This window comes from Pelmatolapia mariae, linkage group LG22 (genome assembly GCF_036321145.2).
Source record: "Pelmatolapia mariae isolate MD_Pm_ZW linkage group LG22, Pm_UMD_F_2, whole genome shotgun sequence".
Lineage (NCBI taxonomy): Eukaryota > Metazoa > Chordata > Actinopteri > Cichliformes > Cichlidae > Pelmatolapia > Pelmatolapia mariae.
The window spans coordinates 16,108,955-16,127,227 of record NC_086245.2 but is presented as its reverse complement, the minus strand read 5'-3'; the positions used below and the strand labels follow the sequence as shown (position 1 = coordinate 16,127,227).

Below are 18,273 nucleotides of genomic sequence, written 5' to 3'. Positions count from 1 at the left end.
TACTACGGTACAAAGTCACTGACAGTTATTGTTTTATAGAAAGAATGCAGTACCATAAGTGAGTTCTGTTATGCTGTTATTGACCCTTGAAGCACATTGTAGCACCAGCAAGTTTAATAAAGAGCTCCCTCTACCAGCTTGGGGTTGAACAGCAAGCTCAATCTCTCTGTAGAGCTTCTTTGTTAAGATTTCTCTGTATGCCATTATATATATACACACATGAAAAAAGAAACTCTTTCAGATCCAAATAGCAGTAATACAGTGAGTGATAATACAAACCTCTTCAGAGAAACAAAATCTAATAAATTTTTGTCACTGGCTTTAACCACTGCTGTATGAATTCAAAAGCAAGCAAAAGTAATGCCTTTTTTTATTTTTACAAAGCATCTGGGCATGTTTTGCAATCTGGATGTCTTACCTCAAATAGGCTTTGGGAAAACACCATTTACAAAGAAAAAACAACTGTCAACAGGCTCCTGTCAATTTAACCAGAAACAGCTGGCCTGATTTTCCTTCTGCTGAATGTTAACGGTGCTAATGGCATTCACATTGTCAAGATCACTTCAAAAGAATGTCTGTGTAATCCGTTCCCACAAATGCTCTGATAAGATCGGCTTCTTTGGACTCCTAATGCAGTGCATAAACAGAAATCTCTTATAACATAAATTGCCTTTAGGTGTTGCTGACTTCAAATATAAAGCATGCTACCTGCTCAGCTGTTTTAATGTTATTTTAATGTGTTCCTCCCTTCCATAATTATAATCATTCTGATAAGACAGTGTTTACAGAGTGGGGGCATGGGAACAGTGTTGTTGACAGAGTGACTTTTTGTCAATATCAAGTTTCAAGAATTTCTATGAGGACAGAGAGGACTCTGTTCTACAGAGACAGTCAATGAAAAAATAATCTACTCACATGCAAACCAGCATGGATACTTAAACAAAAAACAAAACACAAACACATGAATGGATGTGATTTGTATCTGTTCTTTGAATTGAAGCTAACTGGAAAATCTAATTTGTTTGGGCTCAATAACTTATTGGAAAAATAACTTTAAACTTTAAAAAAGAGAGCAAAGTGACAAAGTGAAATTGTTATTTTGTCAAGCCACGAGGCAATCAATGTTAGACGGGAAGACTTATACGTATAGTATTCTGCAAAAGTCTTGAATCACCAATTAATTCTTTGTATTGTGCTTCCAAGAGGAATACTTTCCTGCCTTTTAAGTGCTCTTTGAAGGTCTTTCAGAGGTTTTCTTTGGACATTGGTTGCTTTTTGACTCATGTTCACTCCAGTCCTTGTACCTGACAATTTTCACTGTATCTTTAGGCTCTTTGTTACTAGCAGTCTGTCACCAAAACACACAATAAAATTTCTAGAGCTGAATCTATGGAAAATAAAATACAACACAGATTGACAGGCTTAAAATAATATTTTTGCAACAATAAAATGATTCCCAAAGAGCTATTCGTCACAAAATTAGCATTTATCAGCATGGTCTATCTCACCGTTTCCCAACCAGTGTGCCGCGGCACATAGGTGTGCTGTGAGAAATGGTCAGGTTTGCCGTGGAAGATTATCTGGTTCCACCTGATTAGTACACTAAGTGACCGGCCTGAGTAACAGGAAGAACAATTACATTTTCTTCCACTAGAGGGCAGTACAACTACCCGCTCTAATTAAATGGGTTGCCAACTGAAAGTAAAGCAGAAGAAGACAAAGACAAAGAAATTACATAATAGTCATGCTGCGAGTGAGACAACACAGCGTGTAATAGCAATCGATAAATATTTGAAAAGAAAAAGTTGTCAGTCTGACCTGGGTCCTGGAGAAAATTCGGATCCAGATAAAGGCCCTAGCATGAGTAGTGGTCAGAAGAAAGCAAAACTGGTATACTGGGAACAAACCGAGCCAATTTCGCTATGCGTGGTGTGCGGGGGGAAAATGATCAATATGCTTTTTGTGACATTTGTGTTTGGTGGTGTGCCGTGTGATTTTTCCTAATGTGAAATATGTGCCGTGGCTCCAAAAGGTCAGGAAACACTGCTCTATCTAATGTGTCCTAAAAAAGAGAACACAAGTAAAGAACAAAAGAAGACGTGGAAGGCCTAAAAAATAATCTAAAGCAGATGAACAGAAGCTGAAAGCAATGTCAAAATCCTGGGAGATGCATCTGCCCTTTCAGTTGATCCATCTACTGTTCACTGAAGCCTTATCAGAAACGGTCTCAGTGGAAGGGTGGCTCTCAAGAAGCCATTCATAAGGAAGGAAACCAGGGAGAAAAGGTTGCAATAGTTTTTTTTTTTTTTTTTTTTAGCATGACAATGATCCCAAACACATCACCAATGCACTAAAAGTATACTGGATAGAAAAACACACAATTGGCCTCCCCCAGAGACGCCAACATCCAAAGAGAATTGAAATGTCCTCCAAGAAGCTTGGAGAACTATTCCTGAGGACTACTTCAAGAAATTACAAGAAAGCTGCCTAAGAGAGTTCCGGCTGTGCTGAAGAATAAATAAAATAAATAAATGTGCTGCACCTGTTTCCCATTTTCAAGGCAAAAAATAAAGAAATGAGGGGTGCCTCAAGACCTTTGCACAGCAATGTATGATACTTTGTTTGAAATGCAGACCTAGAACCGACATGCTAAGTCCCTCATGGTTTTCAGCTATACATTTATCCACTGGACTGACAGATATTTTTAAACATGTGCTAAATGTAATGCATCAAAACTTATTGGGCTGTCAGAAAACACTGACCTCAAAGAAAACCTCAACTGTAAATGTTTAGCAGGTGCTTCTATTGGCATCGGGACAGGTTGGTAACAGTTTTGTTCCAGGCTGTACACCAGATTGTCTCTGTTTTCCTCTCAGTAGAAAACTATAACTGCATGACCAACCTGACTGCCAGAGAAGACCCATGATATGAGAAAATCAACCTATACAGTGACCTTAGTATGCTGTATGTGACTCCAGAGTTAATTCAGCAAGTAAATAACTAAACAGTAATATATTACATGAGCCAAGACAGCAGTCAGACTAAATCACACACTACCAGCCAGCACCACATTTTCCCCCAAAGGCCAACAAGCTAACTGAGCCATAAATATTGGTTGTAAATATTCCTAAGAAGGTGAGTTTTTACAGCAGTAGGGTTCTGTATTTGCCTCTGGTTCAAAGTGAAAGCAAGATACAAATTACCTAAATGGCTTTATGCTTGCTGAAAATTTGTTACAAATTATTTAATTGTATTTGAAAATATTAGTGTTCTTTTTTTTCCCTCACTGTGAATTTGTGGCCATCGGGCATGATAACATAAGTACATCAATGCATATTTCATTCTATAGTACAAGAAAGTAAACTGGCAGAACACTTCTTCTGGCTTTTGTAAAGCCAGTTTTTACTGGCTAATATTTGTATGTCGTTCTTTTGCTTTTAATGCATTCTTAAATCTACTGTAACGCGTAGTTATACCATCCAACGGTTATTTTTTCACTTATTTTAAATATGTAAATATTGTTTTAATGTGCCATCTTAAAAGTTATATATAGCGACTATCACAATTTGGGATATGTGTGAAATGCGACCAGCATAGCTTGACTTCATTTAACATAATTCCAAGTATCACACAAGTGAGCACCTGTCTAGATACACCTACACTTTCCTAAAAGCAGGTAGCTGGCTATTATTACTTCCTTCCAACAACACAGGCATGCCTACACTCCAATCCGAAGCCATGATTAGATTCAAATTGGTTACAGCAAAGGCAATGGTTGATCAATACTCCAATTTAACAACAATCAATAAACAGCCAGAGCGATAAAATATTGTTATGAGTGAACCATCTGAAAACATGGGGTTATAAAACTACCACAGATCGGTTAATTCCTGTGAGGTACACAAGAATCATGCAGAAATACTGTACATGAAACTGTTGCCCACACACTTACACAGGTCACAGGTCAAAACTGTTATACCTCCAAAACAAGCAATAAAAACTGTACTTCTATATCTATAATAATGTTTTCTTTTTATTACCTGTTCTTACTTGAGTTCTAACTTATTTTTATTACCCATTCTAACTTTTTATTACCGTACTCCAAGTGTGGTTGAATTGAACCATAAACTCAGCAACTACGTGTCTACACCTGCTTTTGCAGAAATGTCAGATCTCAAATGTCAACCAAATCTTTTTTTTTTAAAAGTTCAATTTTTAACCAGCACCACTTTTCACACAAGACAACAAATATACCAGGAACTTGTAACCGCTATACTCTTTATTTTACTGGCCAGCTGCAGGTTCTATAAAGCTCTACTGGTAAGTGTTTGAGCCACCATTTACTGGTCATAAAAGGCATTTTTTGCAATAAGATCATCTACAGCTTGCTTTCATTTTGATCACAGGACTGATTGCATGCATCTCTTTTTCTCCGAATTTAACACTAAATTGTAGGTCGTTTTCATTCTGCAATTAACGACTGCAACGTAAGAAGTCAGCATTTCTTTTTCCCAGCAATACCTTGATGGGGACATAAACATATGCATGGCAAAGTAAATACAACGACTCACCAAATGGTTGGTGGTTCAGATCCCTCCACTTCCAGGTAGTCATACTTTTCCTCTGTCTGGAAGTCTGTAAAGATGACAGAGATGGTGTCTCCAGGTTCGGCCAATAGGATCCAAGTACAGTCGGCTTGGTTACCATAGTTGCCGGGGTAACCGGGACTGGTCACCACCCCACTGCCGCCCCTCACAGTGCCCCCACATGTGTCCTCAGCTGTCAATTAAATCAGAGTGACAAATAGAAAACCTGGATTAGGGAGAGGAGGAGGGACCGAGGGGCGGACTTTTTTTTTTTTTTTTTTAAATTGAATTTCTTGCTTTTGGAATAAATTGTTTTAATTTTCACAGCTATATTAGACTGGGTGAGTCAATCGACAATTTAGTATAATAGATTCTGTCTGTTTACCAAATTAGCAATTAAGATCTCATTCTCAATATAGCTAACATTATTTCTTAATCACTCTTAAAGATTAAAGTTCAGCCAGCCCAACTCCCCAACTCTCTCCCTCTAAGAAGTGATTTTTCTCAGTTACTGTAATTTTTAGTCTTACAGGTTCACTCTTTTCTCTACAGTGTGATTGTTATGCTGTGTCTTGATTGTTAGAGATGGATAACTTTCTCATGACACATCAACTGTAAAGTCATGTTAAAACCATATTTTGGAAATATGGAGCTCTCACATAGCATTTCAGATATGAAAATTAGCACGTACAGTAGATACTCTGAACAGCCCTTTATGGACTATAAGTTATCTGCCTTTAAGTCTGTACATGTCATAGAAAATTATTGCTTTTTTTTAGCCAGTTAGAATTAGAAGTGGGGTTTAAGGGTTAGGCTGCAGTTCCTGTCACACCCAGAGCTGCTGTCCTCTCCTCCAATAATAGGGTAAGTTTCCAGTTTCTCCAATTCCTGAGCTCCGCTCTCGTCTCCTCCAATCACCACCTAGGAACTTTAGATTCAAATGTTTCCCAATTGGCTTTTTTAAAGTTAATCTTTCAATTAAACCTTGATTTGGTTCAAAACATATGGAACAGATGTGAAAATCGATTTGCCTGATTTTCTTTAATTGGTGATCACATCTGATTTCGAGCATTGTCAAACTGACAGTAGTACTGATTATTGTATAACAGATAAAGACACATGGATTGCGCTGTGCACACGGCATAAATTATACACATATAATTTATACAGATACACTCAGTGAGAAAAAAACATACTACATTGGACCTTGTTGTGTCACTGGGACATTGGCTGTATGGGAGGTTATTTCAGAGGAGTGTGCTCAATTCACTTTTTCAAAATACTTTTATCTACACATATGTTTTAAATAGCCAATTCATTTCTGGATATTAAAAAGAAAATGCTTATTTTTTGCATTTTAAACAGTATTTATCAAAAGCAAATTGAGCCTTGCCAGTATCACAGTGAGAAAAGATACAATGTTGAACCTTTTTTTCGGAGAGCGTCCAACTTTAAACATGGTATAAATTATACCTGTATAATTTATAGTTATATACATAAAAGAGGCAATACTGCATGTAGCACACTCTTAAAGCAGACATGCGTTTTCGTACACACCAGCAAGTGCAATTTGGGATGACACTCAATTAAATGGAATTCCCATGTTGACATAATTCAGTTTGAGACACGACAGAGGAATACCAAATGCGCGTCCCTTAAACTGCACTCACTGATATAGTGAAAAAGACATATCCTTTACAAGAGTGTAGACAGGCACTGTCAGGTATACATGCACGCTTTTTCTGGCTCATCCAGGCAGTGCTGCCCCGGGGGGATGCATGTACAGATGACAGAGATAAGGTAGGGACCAAACCACGCTCCACCCACAGGATGGGTGAAGAGAATAGCTTTGGTCAAAGACTCACAGACTCTAGCAACAGATGGTGACCCATAGAAATGAATAGAAACTTTACTAAAAGATACTAGAAATCGGACAGAACACTGAGTAGAGACAGGAAATACAAAGAGGCTAACGGGAACATAAATAGATAGGAACAAATAGAGACAAACAGAAATATAGTGAAACAAACAAGCAAACAAAAAATAGAGATCAGATTGAATTAGGCAGTGTTGGTGCAAACAGCACCAGATAGGAAATGAGAAACAGAATGAATCAAATAAGTGGTTTAAAATGAATTTTAAAATAGACCAAGACTCCTTTTTTTAATAGATCAGAGTATGAAGTTAGGAATAATACACATTTCCACTGATTCTGTGTCATTAGTAATGGTGCCTGTGTCAAAACATTAAGCGGTGTTCCACATTTGCTGAGATGGAAAAAAAATGTTGTGCATTGTCCCGAACTACAGGTGCTGATGTGCTGACAATGAAACACAGACATGCATTATTAATTTGTTAACAATTTATTAATTTAACACAATTCACACAGGCCCTTGAACCTGTCAGTCATACAAATAGACAGACAGACAGACAGACAGACAAGCAGGCAGGCAGGCAGGCAGGGCAGGCACTGACAGACAGACCATTCAGTTATCCAGGCAGACTCTCATTCCTCAGCTCGACAGGTAAGGAGATTTGTGTAAATGACCCAACACACCGAACCAAGACCTGCTGAGACCCCATCACATTTGCAGGAGTGCAATGAACAGTGGTCTGTTTGTGTATGCGTATGCTTGTGTGATTGTATGTGTGTGTGTGTGTGCGTGTGCCTGTGTCCACACCATGGGAATGAGCTGCTTGCAGGATGACAGCTGTCACTGGTTTATCATGACAACAGCAGGGCGTCCACAAGCACCAGTGGACACACACCTGCAGCCACGCACACATACAGGCAGACGTGCACGCCCATGCACACACCTTCACCAGCCCTCCAGCTTAGTGATGTGACGGCTGACAGACAGGTGGAATATCCTCAAGGTGCACTGATGTGTGTTTTATTGAGCAAAAGGAAATTAACTTGTAAAAGGAAAAAAAAAAGCTTGCATTGATCTGCAGAATACAAAATTGTGTGCTTTAATATAAATGCTCGATTTAAATGAATGCAGTAAATGTTACTAAACTAGGATGTATCAACTATATTTGTCCGATGTGTCTGACTTCCTTAAAAATAATAAAAATGTGGATTTTAAAGAACAATTGTTTTAAGATAGCAAAACAGCATTTTCCTGTTTGTGTCCCCTGTGTATGAGTCGCACAGCCTCCCTTATTAGTATCTCCTGAGCTTATTATTAGGCATCCAGAAGTAGCTCGCTGGCTAGTTTCAGTACCAAAGCAATGTAAGATACATCAAACATCTACAGTTTGCAAAACATATCCCACACCCCTGTATACTAGAAATAGCGAAAACTTTATAACTCACTTTTAAAAGCGACACCTTGTCAAAACAAAGATAAATGGCACTCACAGTCACAGTAAAGGAAGGTGCACAAGCAGTCAATTTAAGACCAGTAACAACAACGCTAGTCTCCAGAGCACATGAGCTGATAACTCCACAGAGTCAAACGCAATAACCAGAACCATAAGTTATCTTATTTGCAAGAACATGTGTCCATATAGAGATGTTAAAAACGCAGGATTCAGACAAATTAAACTGAATCTAGAATTGATGAGTTTGCAGCACTCCGTGAAAAACATCCCAGCAGTGTGCTGTGTGATGATTGGAGGCAGCAGCTCACATCAAATAAAGTTTTGCTGCTGCAGCACTTCACAAACCACAGACAAGAAAGTGATTTAAAAGAGCTGGAAGCTGTCTGCCAGTTAGCATCCGAACGAAAAACTATAGTATTATTGACTACATATAACAAAAGACAGTGTTATTTCATACAGTGCTGTGGTGCATTTTCTGTATATTTTCACATTTCAGATCATCCAAGCAACTAATTTTCATATTGAACAAAGATAACCAGAGTAAATACAAATTGCAATTTGTAAATTATGATTTCTCAGATGGGAAACGGTTATCCAAACCTAACTGGCCCAATGTAAAAAAGTAATTGCCCCTTAAACCTAATGACTGGTTGTGCTACACTTGGCTGGAAGAACTGCAATCAAGCGTCTGTGGTAACTGGCAATACGTCTTTCACATTGTTGTGGAGAATTTTTGTCCCACTCTTCTTTGCAGAATTGTTATAATTAAGCCACACTGGAGGGTTTTCAAGCATGGCCGAACTGTTTAAAGTCATACCAAACCATCTTGATCTGATTTAATTCTGGATTTTGAGTACGACACTTCAAAACCTTCATTTTGTTTATTTTAAAACACTCAAAGGTAGAGTTGCTGATGTGTTTCAGATCATTGCCTTGCTGCATAACTCAAGTGAGCCTGAGCTTTAGGACACAAACTGATGGCTGCAAATTCTCCTTCAGGAGTTTTTGGTAGAGAATTAATGGTTTAATCAGCTACAGCAAGTTGTCCAGGTCCTAAGGCAGTAAAGCGGCCCCAGACCTTCACACATCCACCATCATGTTTGACTGTTAATATAATGTTCGTTTTATGAAATGCTGTGTTAGTTTCACATCAGGTGAAACGGGACTCAAAACTTCTAAAAAGTTCAACCTTTTTCCTGTCAGTTCACATAATATTTTTTCCAAATGTCTTGGAGATCATCGAGATGTTTTTTGCCAAATGTGAGACAACCCTTTGTGTTCTTTTTGGTCCAACTCTCCCATGGATGCCATTTATGCCGAGTCTCTTTCTTATTGTTGAACCGTGAACTCTGACCTTAACTGAGGCAAGTGAGGCCTAAAGTTCTTTAGATGTTGTTCTGGGGTCTTTTGGGACATCTTGGATGAGCCATTGATTCACTGTTGGAGTAATTTTGCAAGGCTGGCCGCTCCTGGGAAGGTTCACCAGTTTCCTCCATTTGTGAATAATGCCTCTCAGTGTGATTCAGTAGAGTCCCAAAGCCTTAGAAATTGCTCTGGAGCCCTTTACAGACTGATAGATGTCTCATCTGTTTCTTTAGATAGTGCATTATGTGTTCCTTTTTGAGCTCTTTTAGGCTACTTCACTTTGTCAGACAGTTTCTGTTTAAGTGGTTTCTTGATTAAACAGGTCTGGCAGTAATCAGACCTGGGAGTGGCTCATGATGCTGGACTCAGTTTTTTCAAAAAATGTGTCTCATCACAGTTAATTCATGATTGAACAACCAAGGACAATTACTTTTTCACACAGAACCAGGTAGGTTTGAATAGAAAAACTGCACATCTTTGTCTAATATCATTCTTTTGATGATCTGAAACATGTAAGTGTGACAAATAAGAAATCAGAGAGGAGCAAACACATTTTTCAGAGCACTGTATATTTTATGAATATAATATTGTTTATTGTCAAAGCTTGCTGTTTCATGCTTTGACAAAAGCCTTTTTACAAATTTATCATTATTGTATGAAAATATGGAGCCTGTAACTCATTATGAAAGCCATCATTTTAGCTGACACATGATGCAATTAGGATCCTCACTAATTCTGTTGTGTGTCATCTAGTAATGGCAGGCCTGGTCAGAGACCGCTTCAGGAGCAGCTGCTCTAATAAAAAGAGACATTTGTTGCGTGTTCACAGGGGAGGGTGTGATACCTATAGCCAACTCTGATTACCTTCTGTTAGTGTGCAGCAGACATGGCATGAAACTAGTCAGATTTCCTTGTTGCACCTGCTAATTTTGGATACTGCTTGCTCCTGCCTGATCAATCATAATGACACATCTGTGTGACAGTGTTAAATATTACCGTGCCTAACCTTACATCTCCTACTGCTCCCTGGTCTGTCTCAGCTGCAGTATAAAAGGAATGCAGCATAATTAATGTAAGTTTTTCTAATTTTAACCCTTTAATTGACTAAAAAAAATGCCTGATTCATTAGTCTGCTTTACCCATTGAGATGTCTTGGCCTGCTCTCCTTATTTCCCTTTAAGCTCCAACAGTAGCTCAACAATCCTGTTGTCCAGATTATAGTGAGACACTGGCTCAAACTGTATTTCCTTAATTATAAACAAGCACAAAACTCCCAAACTCCTTTATCACGTCTTCCCAGATAAAGGTTGCATATAATTATTTTCACTTTCAGAAATTACATAATGTTCTTCAAAGACCTGCAATGATTCATTTATCCCTTTCAATACCCCGGTCAAAAAAAGTTTAACATCATTCAATCACATTTTTTCCTATACTTGCAGGCTCAACACTTTGTCATGAAACGTTATCAAACGTTTCCATTTCCCTCATCAAACAGCTCTCTTGAGAATGTTAAGCCTTAAAGGTTGTACTTCAGGATTATGTGATGCAATCTAGCACATCAATCCTCCAACACTGACCAAGACAAAAGATGCCTTGGAACAACACCTTAGGGTGACTACACCAGACACCACTTGGGATCTCATTATTAGCTGCCAGAGTGTCTCTCCTCCGTTTGCATTTGCCTTGGCTTACTGCAGTTAAAAGTTACTCATCGCCTCTATTGTACTGCTGCGAAATTGTCAAAAAATGTTCTTGACCTTCGCGCCAGTTGATGATACAAGCGGCTGTGTCATCAATCACCAGTGATAAAGGGCCATATGTTCTGTTTAGGCAACTCTGTTCTGTACAATGCTCAAAACTAACTAGCTTTATTATTTCATTTTGAGACCACAACTTCAGTGAGATCGAAAATAGAATTTTATTACAAATGAGTCTGATCAAGATTGTAAATCAGTTAAGCTTTTAATTTAATATTTGCCTGATAATGAAGGAACACAGAGATTGCTGCACCTACAGGCAACACATAAGCTCAATTGAACACACAAAAATAAATGTGGTTGATTATTACATTATTAGTATAAGTGACTGATAATGATTATTTTTTAAATATCAATTAAAAACGCTGTTAAGATTGAACCAACAACTGTCTGTAACGGTCAGCCTAAAGCTATTATATCAAGAACTATGGTTATTTCCAGATCATATCTTATCTATCCATCCATTTTCTTCTGCTTATCCAAACCAGGGTCACAGGAGCCTATTCCAGCTGTCATGGGGCGAGGGGTAGAGTACACCCTGGACAGGTCATCAGTCTGTTGCAGGGTTAACATAGACAAATAGCCATTCACGCTCACTTTCACACCTATGGTCAATTTAGAATCACCAACAAATCTAACTGCATGTCTGGACTGTGGCAGGAAGCTGGAGAACCCGGAGAGAAACTGCGCAGAGACATGGGTGAACATGCACATTCCACGCAGAAAGACCCCAGGCTGGATTTGAACCCCTTGCTGTGAGGCAACAGCAGTAACTACTGTGGGGACAGCTGTGGCTCAGGAGGTAGTATGGGTTAGTGGATCAATTCTCCAGGTTCTCCAGTCTGCATGTCGAAGTATCCTCGGGCAAGATCCTGAACCCCGAGTTGCCTCCAATCAATTAGTGTGCGTGTGAATGTTAGACAAAAGGCTTATGTATATAAAAAAAGTGAATGTGTGTGTGAGTGTGCAAATGAGGATTGTAGTAAAAAGTGTTTTGAGTGCTCATCTAAAGTACATAAGCACCATATAAGTACACATTTAAGACTGTGCCACCATGCTGCTCACTTACCTAAAGAAAAATAAATGGATGAATCAACATCCATGAATAGATCTGCATATAGCTAATAATTAGCAATAAGTATTTAATTTGATGCACTTTGCACATCACGAGCAAATCATGACACTGGTTTTGTTTTAGGTGATGTGTACACTACAAAATTCAGACCCATGGACTTCCAAAAAACTGCAGAGTACCAATTCAAGCCAAAATAAATGAGGGTAGAAACAATATCCACATAAAATCATCAAATCCATTAACCTGTGCTAACACTGTAAAATACAAGTAGTGTGATGTGCAACAGTAAGGCCCCAAGATTATGGTTGGGTGCATATTTTAGCCTGTTGTGTTTTTTAGACATCTGATGTTTGATTAATTAACACTTGCTGGTGAACTTTGTTTCAAATGACAAACTACAGGTGGGAGATTCACAAAGAACCATGAAGAAATGTCTTATGATCCCATCACGGAGGATCAACCTAAATAAATCTATAGGCAGAGACTGCTTCGCTGTCTGTGTGCACTGCTGTGATCTCTTCTACGCTTTTATTTCAGACAGTAACCTGGGGAGGCACAACACATACTCATGCCCCAGTGCACTGACCCACAGGAGGAGGGAAAGTGTGCGTGTGTGTATGGAAGAGGGTGCTTTATGTGTTAGCGTGTGAGAGGGAAAGAGAGGTAGTGTTTGCCATGTTGCCTTCATTTCTTATCACATCAGTGAGTTGGTGCTGGCCTTTTCTTTGCCTTTCCGCCTCTCGCTCCCTCTCTGGTTGTTGTTGTAACACCATCTCTCTTTTCTTCCTTACTGGTCTCCGCTTGCTACACCCCTCCTCTTCCCTTTGCTGCATGAAGATTTTTTTTCGTAGTAAAACAGTGCATGTCCTCCACTGCCCTCCGCTCATTTAAGCTGTTTCTCCCACGCGCTGCAGTCCCAAACTTGTCCAGACATTATACATCAGCAGTGCATGTGAGAACACAAATGTCTAACGCAGTCAGATCAGATATTCAACAGTCTTTAACCGTCTAGCTCTCTAGTGTGATGTCCAATAGTGTCCATGTGAGAACAGCACAAGTAATGTCCGATGAATTTACAGCTAGCGAGTGTTCAGTCTGTGTCCTTCGAGGACCAAACCAGTACAGTAACACATCAGAAGGGTTTGTGAGAAAGGACATTTTCAGACAATGTCCCAACCTGATTTTCCAGTTCATATGTGAAAACAGCTTAAGCCCCCCACCCACCAACCCCGACACACGCACACACACACTTTATACTTCATTCTCTTTTTCAAATTCATCCCCACTCACTCTACCATCTCCTTCCTCATCATCCCCCTCACCCCCCAACTCTCCATCTCACTCTCTCTCTCGCTCCTTCTCTCACATGGCCCGGGGTGCTTTGATCACTCGTTCTTAGCCTCCTTATCCTGCTTCCCTCTCTCCCATCCGTTCATCCCGTCTTCCCTACTGTGCTGTCATCAATATCGCAGTCATCTGAGGATTCCTTCTTTATCCCTCTCTGTCTCCCTCTGTCTTTCTTTAAGATCTTACTCTCTTTGCATTTCACTCTCCATCTCTTACTCTCTCGCGCTGTCTTTCTGCTGATTGATTTTACGTTTAATGGCTTTTCTGGCCTCATCTCTTTCTCTCCTCTCCTTTCACTGTCTGTCCCACCTCCCCCACCCCCCGCAACCCCTCCACCCCCTTTCCTTCCTTCTGTCCCATAACTCCATCTCCTTTCCTGCATCACTTTGATAGGCAGATCACTATCACCATCAGATTTGCGCACAGACACAGACACACAGACACACACACACACACACCTACACACACACACACACACACACACACACACAGACTTCAATCACAGAAGACCCCGTGTGCTGTCAGCCTCTAAGGATTATGGGCCATCTACATCATCCTCTCTTCCCCTCTGTCTTCAGGCTGTATCCATCCATCCCTTCTGCTCTCTTATCTACATCCATCCACCCATCCATCAACCTCTTGCCCCCACCCTTGTACTGTAAAGTTGAATATATATTGCCACCCCTCTTTCTCTCTCACCACCCCTACTATACCTTCCATACCTAAGCTTACCTACTATCAATGACCGAATACACATGAAATATACAGGAAGACGTCCACATAAATGGGTTAGGGTTAGGTAGTTATGTATAAGTAATTAGCCTCTGCTCTGAAACATTACCACATGATCTTCATCACACAGCTGTACTCTGTGTGCCCTGTTGCCTAACTATACAGAGGACGCAATTTCACTTGCGGTCTCAATGTCACTTTCACAATTCAGTCATGCCAGAGCCCGTTAAGTGGATATGGATGTATAAGAATAAGACCTCACAGGCAATGCCATTGCATCTGCCAAACTAAGGGAAACTTTGGCATTGTGAACGGAATTCAACTTAGCTTTTGGATAGAGTCCAGCATCAATGTGCATATAAGCTTTGCAATGAAAATAAATACATAAATGCAACTTTAAACTCATACAATCTCATTTGGAAATAATAATAAAAAAAAACATTCCAATGCAACCTATTTTTACCGAGGATCTACAAATAAAATGCAACTTGCCTCCTGCCTTTATTTTAAGCACTAAGTCCCACATTCAGTTTTCCACCTAAATCCATCACAAATTGCCGTTGCAAAGATAAAACAGTTTTATAATCTATACATAACTAAATTAGCTAAGGATGGTCTAAAAATAGTATTTTGAAAAGGTTGAGGTCAGGTGTCTGTAGAGGAAACTCCATCAAAGTGAGAAGGATGTACAGGTGGCATTATTATAACCACCATTTGTGGGTTTGATGCAGTATCACATTTCCTCCCTCTTTTCCTTACACCCTTAGCACCCTCAACAAACCATGTTTTGGATCAATCAGTAAACAGGACTATTGTTCATCTACTTAGAAAAGCCAGTGTGTCTCAGTCCACCTCAAATGACTGGCCTTGTCCCCCTCTCCCAGGTTAAGTGGTTTAGAGATCATTGCCCCTTTACTTACAGCCTTCTTTAGACAAAAGCTTTGCTGATTGCAGTCCTGTATTACTTACTTAGCAAATCCTCTGTGAGAAAGTTGCTTTTTTATCTCCATTTATTGATTAAATAGATTGATTGTACTGCTTTAACTGCCCAATTTCGCTTGCCTGAACATGCTTGGGATACAACTGATCCAGTGATTCCGCTGACATATACCTCTTAAAATCCTTTAGTTTAGCAGACAGTCTATAATTAATGTAACATGTGACTTCTGACGTTTTAATTTCTCGTCCTACTTTTTAAGTAATGTTCTGCGGAAACCTGGGGAACAGCCAAATTTAACAATGAACAATGGCTGCAAGCTGATTAACTTTATAATTCTTCAGTAGATCTAATCTATCTAAGTGCTATTTGAATATGTGCTTCAGTAGAAGTGATACAACTCAAGGGAATATGACTTCCAGTGCAAAAAAGGTTAACAAGGACAGTGCCACAAATTTGCTTATGTTTGATTTTCTGTGTTTACCTGTTGCAGGATCTTAACCATTTGTTCATTTCACATAACAGAGCTGATTATTTTTCAGGCTTACCTACAAACGGAGCAGATGTTCTATGTTTGCACTTTTTGTTTTATTCTTATTTTCTTTTCTCTCGACAAGAAATATGACCATCATTTGCCTTTGATGATGCTTCAGCATTGCAGCATGTGTAATAGGATACGGGATTATTCTTAAAGGGTAACCTTCAGTTCACTGAAGCACAAAGGAACTAGATATTAACCTTTTAAACTTCCAGGAACAATGCCTGTCTTAATGTACTCTTTGAGTAAATTATGTTTGCGTTGATTTGTAAGTACATATGGAAAGTGATGCATAAAAAAAAGAACAGCGTTTGCACCATCTGGCCACATGTTATTTGGCAGCTATTCTGCAATGCAGCAAACATGTGGACTAAAGTCATTTTATTTTTGTCAAATGCAAACCATCCTGGATAAAAGACTGTTTTTTTTTTCTTATTTAGAGAATTTATCCTGCTCACACCTAGAATCTACCACTGTGTCATAGAAACACCAGCTTTGCTTTTGAGACGGTCACTAAGATGTTGAATCATTTCTTTACTTATGTTCTAGGAGAGGTTTTTGGGGATTTACATTTATCTTGCTTTAATTCTGTTTGATTCTGTATAAGTTGAAGCTTGTGACCACGAGGTGCAGGAGTTTCTTTAACCTCCTAAGACCCGAACTCTTCCATGGCATGCATTTTTAATTTCTCTTTGATATTTGGGCATATTGGGACCCGATCAATGTAAAAACAAAGAATCACCAGATTTTTTTTTTAATCCGATTTTTGTTTCTAAGAAAAATGAGTGCCACATATGAAGACATTTGTTTTAAATTTTGATAAAACAGAGGCAGTATAATGTCCTCGTAAGAGGATATCAGGCCCCTGTAGAGCAAAATTTAGTATTTTGGTCTAGACAACCCAAAATGTGATGTTCACATATGTGGACGCCAGGTCCTAGGAGGTTAAAGCACTCAGGTAAAATTATGTTTATGTCTACATTCAGCTTTGTATGACTCATAGCAAGCAGCTCTCTTTGTAACTTGGCTTTAGTAACTTCAGATTCAGTCCTTTGTATGTGTGGGTTCCACTACTCCTTTTTACACCCGCTTATGTCTGTCATATTTTTCTGTAACCCTTTAAAAACTTGTTGTAAACATATTGGTTGCTGTGCTCTTCTTGGCAGCATTACATTTTCGATGAACAGTTACAGCGATTAGGTCGCACACCCACACACACACAACTAGTAACCACGCTGACCTTCAACTCCTCCCACCATCTGTCCACAAATCAGAGAACAGATGCTGTCTGTCACTCAACTAACACCCTGACATTTAGACCAATTAGGGCAGAAGAGTGATAAAACGGTAAATCAACAGATTGAAACATAAAGAGAGACGGCACAGATTGATAGATAGATTGCTATCATAATTATCATTCTTACAGTGGTCGTGTGACCCTGACTTACTGAATCATATTTGGAGTCCTGGTAACAAATAGCAAGTTAACTCATTATTTTGTGATTACCTCCTCCTGTAAATGTTACTCTTTGACCCCTGTTACTTACCCCACTTAGCTTCTACCTCAGATTGATGATATCGCATAACTTGGCTTTTGCTGAATATACGTGAGCATTTTTCACTCCAAGAACCAAGCAGATGAAGTTAAAATTATATTCCGACAAAATGACAATGATAAATTACAGGATCGCCTAAATTTCAGTGTTTTATTGAGGAACGCTTCACGAGGACTTTTGGGAGCTTAGAAGTCTGAATAAAAGCAAAATGCAAGGTCACAGAAGTTAAAGATTTGTTGAAGTAAATGACAACAGCGTGGGTGAACAAAAAGAGTGAGACTGGATGATACTTCACAGCAGTATTGAGATGGATGAATCCGTCTTATCCATTTTCTCATCCGGTAATTAAACAGAGTTTATAAATTATTAACTGTAATGACAAACTCCTAAAGTTTTGACGTATTCGGTATTACCACTCAATCATTCACATCCTATTTCTTTCGCTCTTTTATTGAGTGTGAATATGTCAAAGTTTTTCTATGCATGTTAGAAAGTGTGGAAGACTATATTCACCTGTCTCTGGTTCATGTGCTCGACTGTTTGAATGTGCCTTCATCCATGTATGCAGGAGAGACCCTGGTGAGTAGGTGTTGGTGAGTGTTAAATGTCATTCCTGACATCTTAAACAAATAGCTGTATATGGAGAATTTAACGCATCACAGCCCTGACGATATACATTTGGGCTTTTCAGTCTCTTCGCTCCAATCATATTCGCTTCCCTCCTCATGTCCCTTTTTCCTCTTATAGCCTTTCCTGATTTTAGGAGGCCAGTGAGGGAGTTTCTTTTATCTATTGTTTTTTTTTTTAAACACAGTTAAATACACAGCCTAATTATGACTAAATGACTCATATGTATTGATGATTAGCAGTTTAACAGTCGTGCTGAAAATGTATGGTAAGCCAAGGGTGCTTCTTGCTTTAGCGTCATGCTAAAAGGTTCTCGCAAAACTTGTTATTCAGTGTCGTGAACGCTGTCATCGAGTGTCGTTGTTCAGCTTTATATAGGATACACAGAGAGAGATTTGATGCAAGTTTCTTTGCACTGAGAAG

General features: G+C 39.1%; 1 protein-coding gene across 4 annotated transcripts in view; it reads right to left on the bottom strand.

The window, feature by feature from the left end:
- The window catches only part of csmd3b (CUB and Sushi multiple domains 3b), a 392,628-nt gene that overhangs the window by 181,880 nt on the left and 192,475 nt on the right, over positions 1 to 18,273 (bottom strand). For all 4 annotated transcript variants that reach the window (XM_065470768.1, XM_065470769.1, XM_065470770.1 and 1 more), the window contains exon 5: positions 4,572 to 4,779. In XM_065470768.1, coding sequence (XP_065326840.1) covers positions 4,572 to 4,779 — 208 coding nt within the window. The remainder of the gene's footprint in view (positions 1 to 4,571; positions 4,780 to 18,273) is intronic.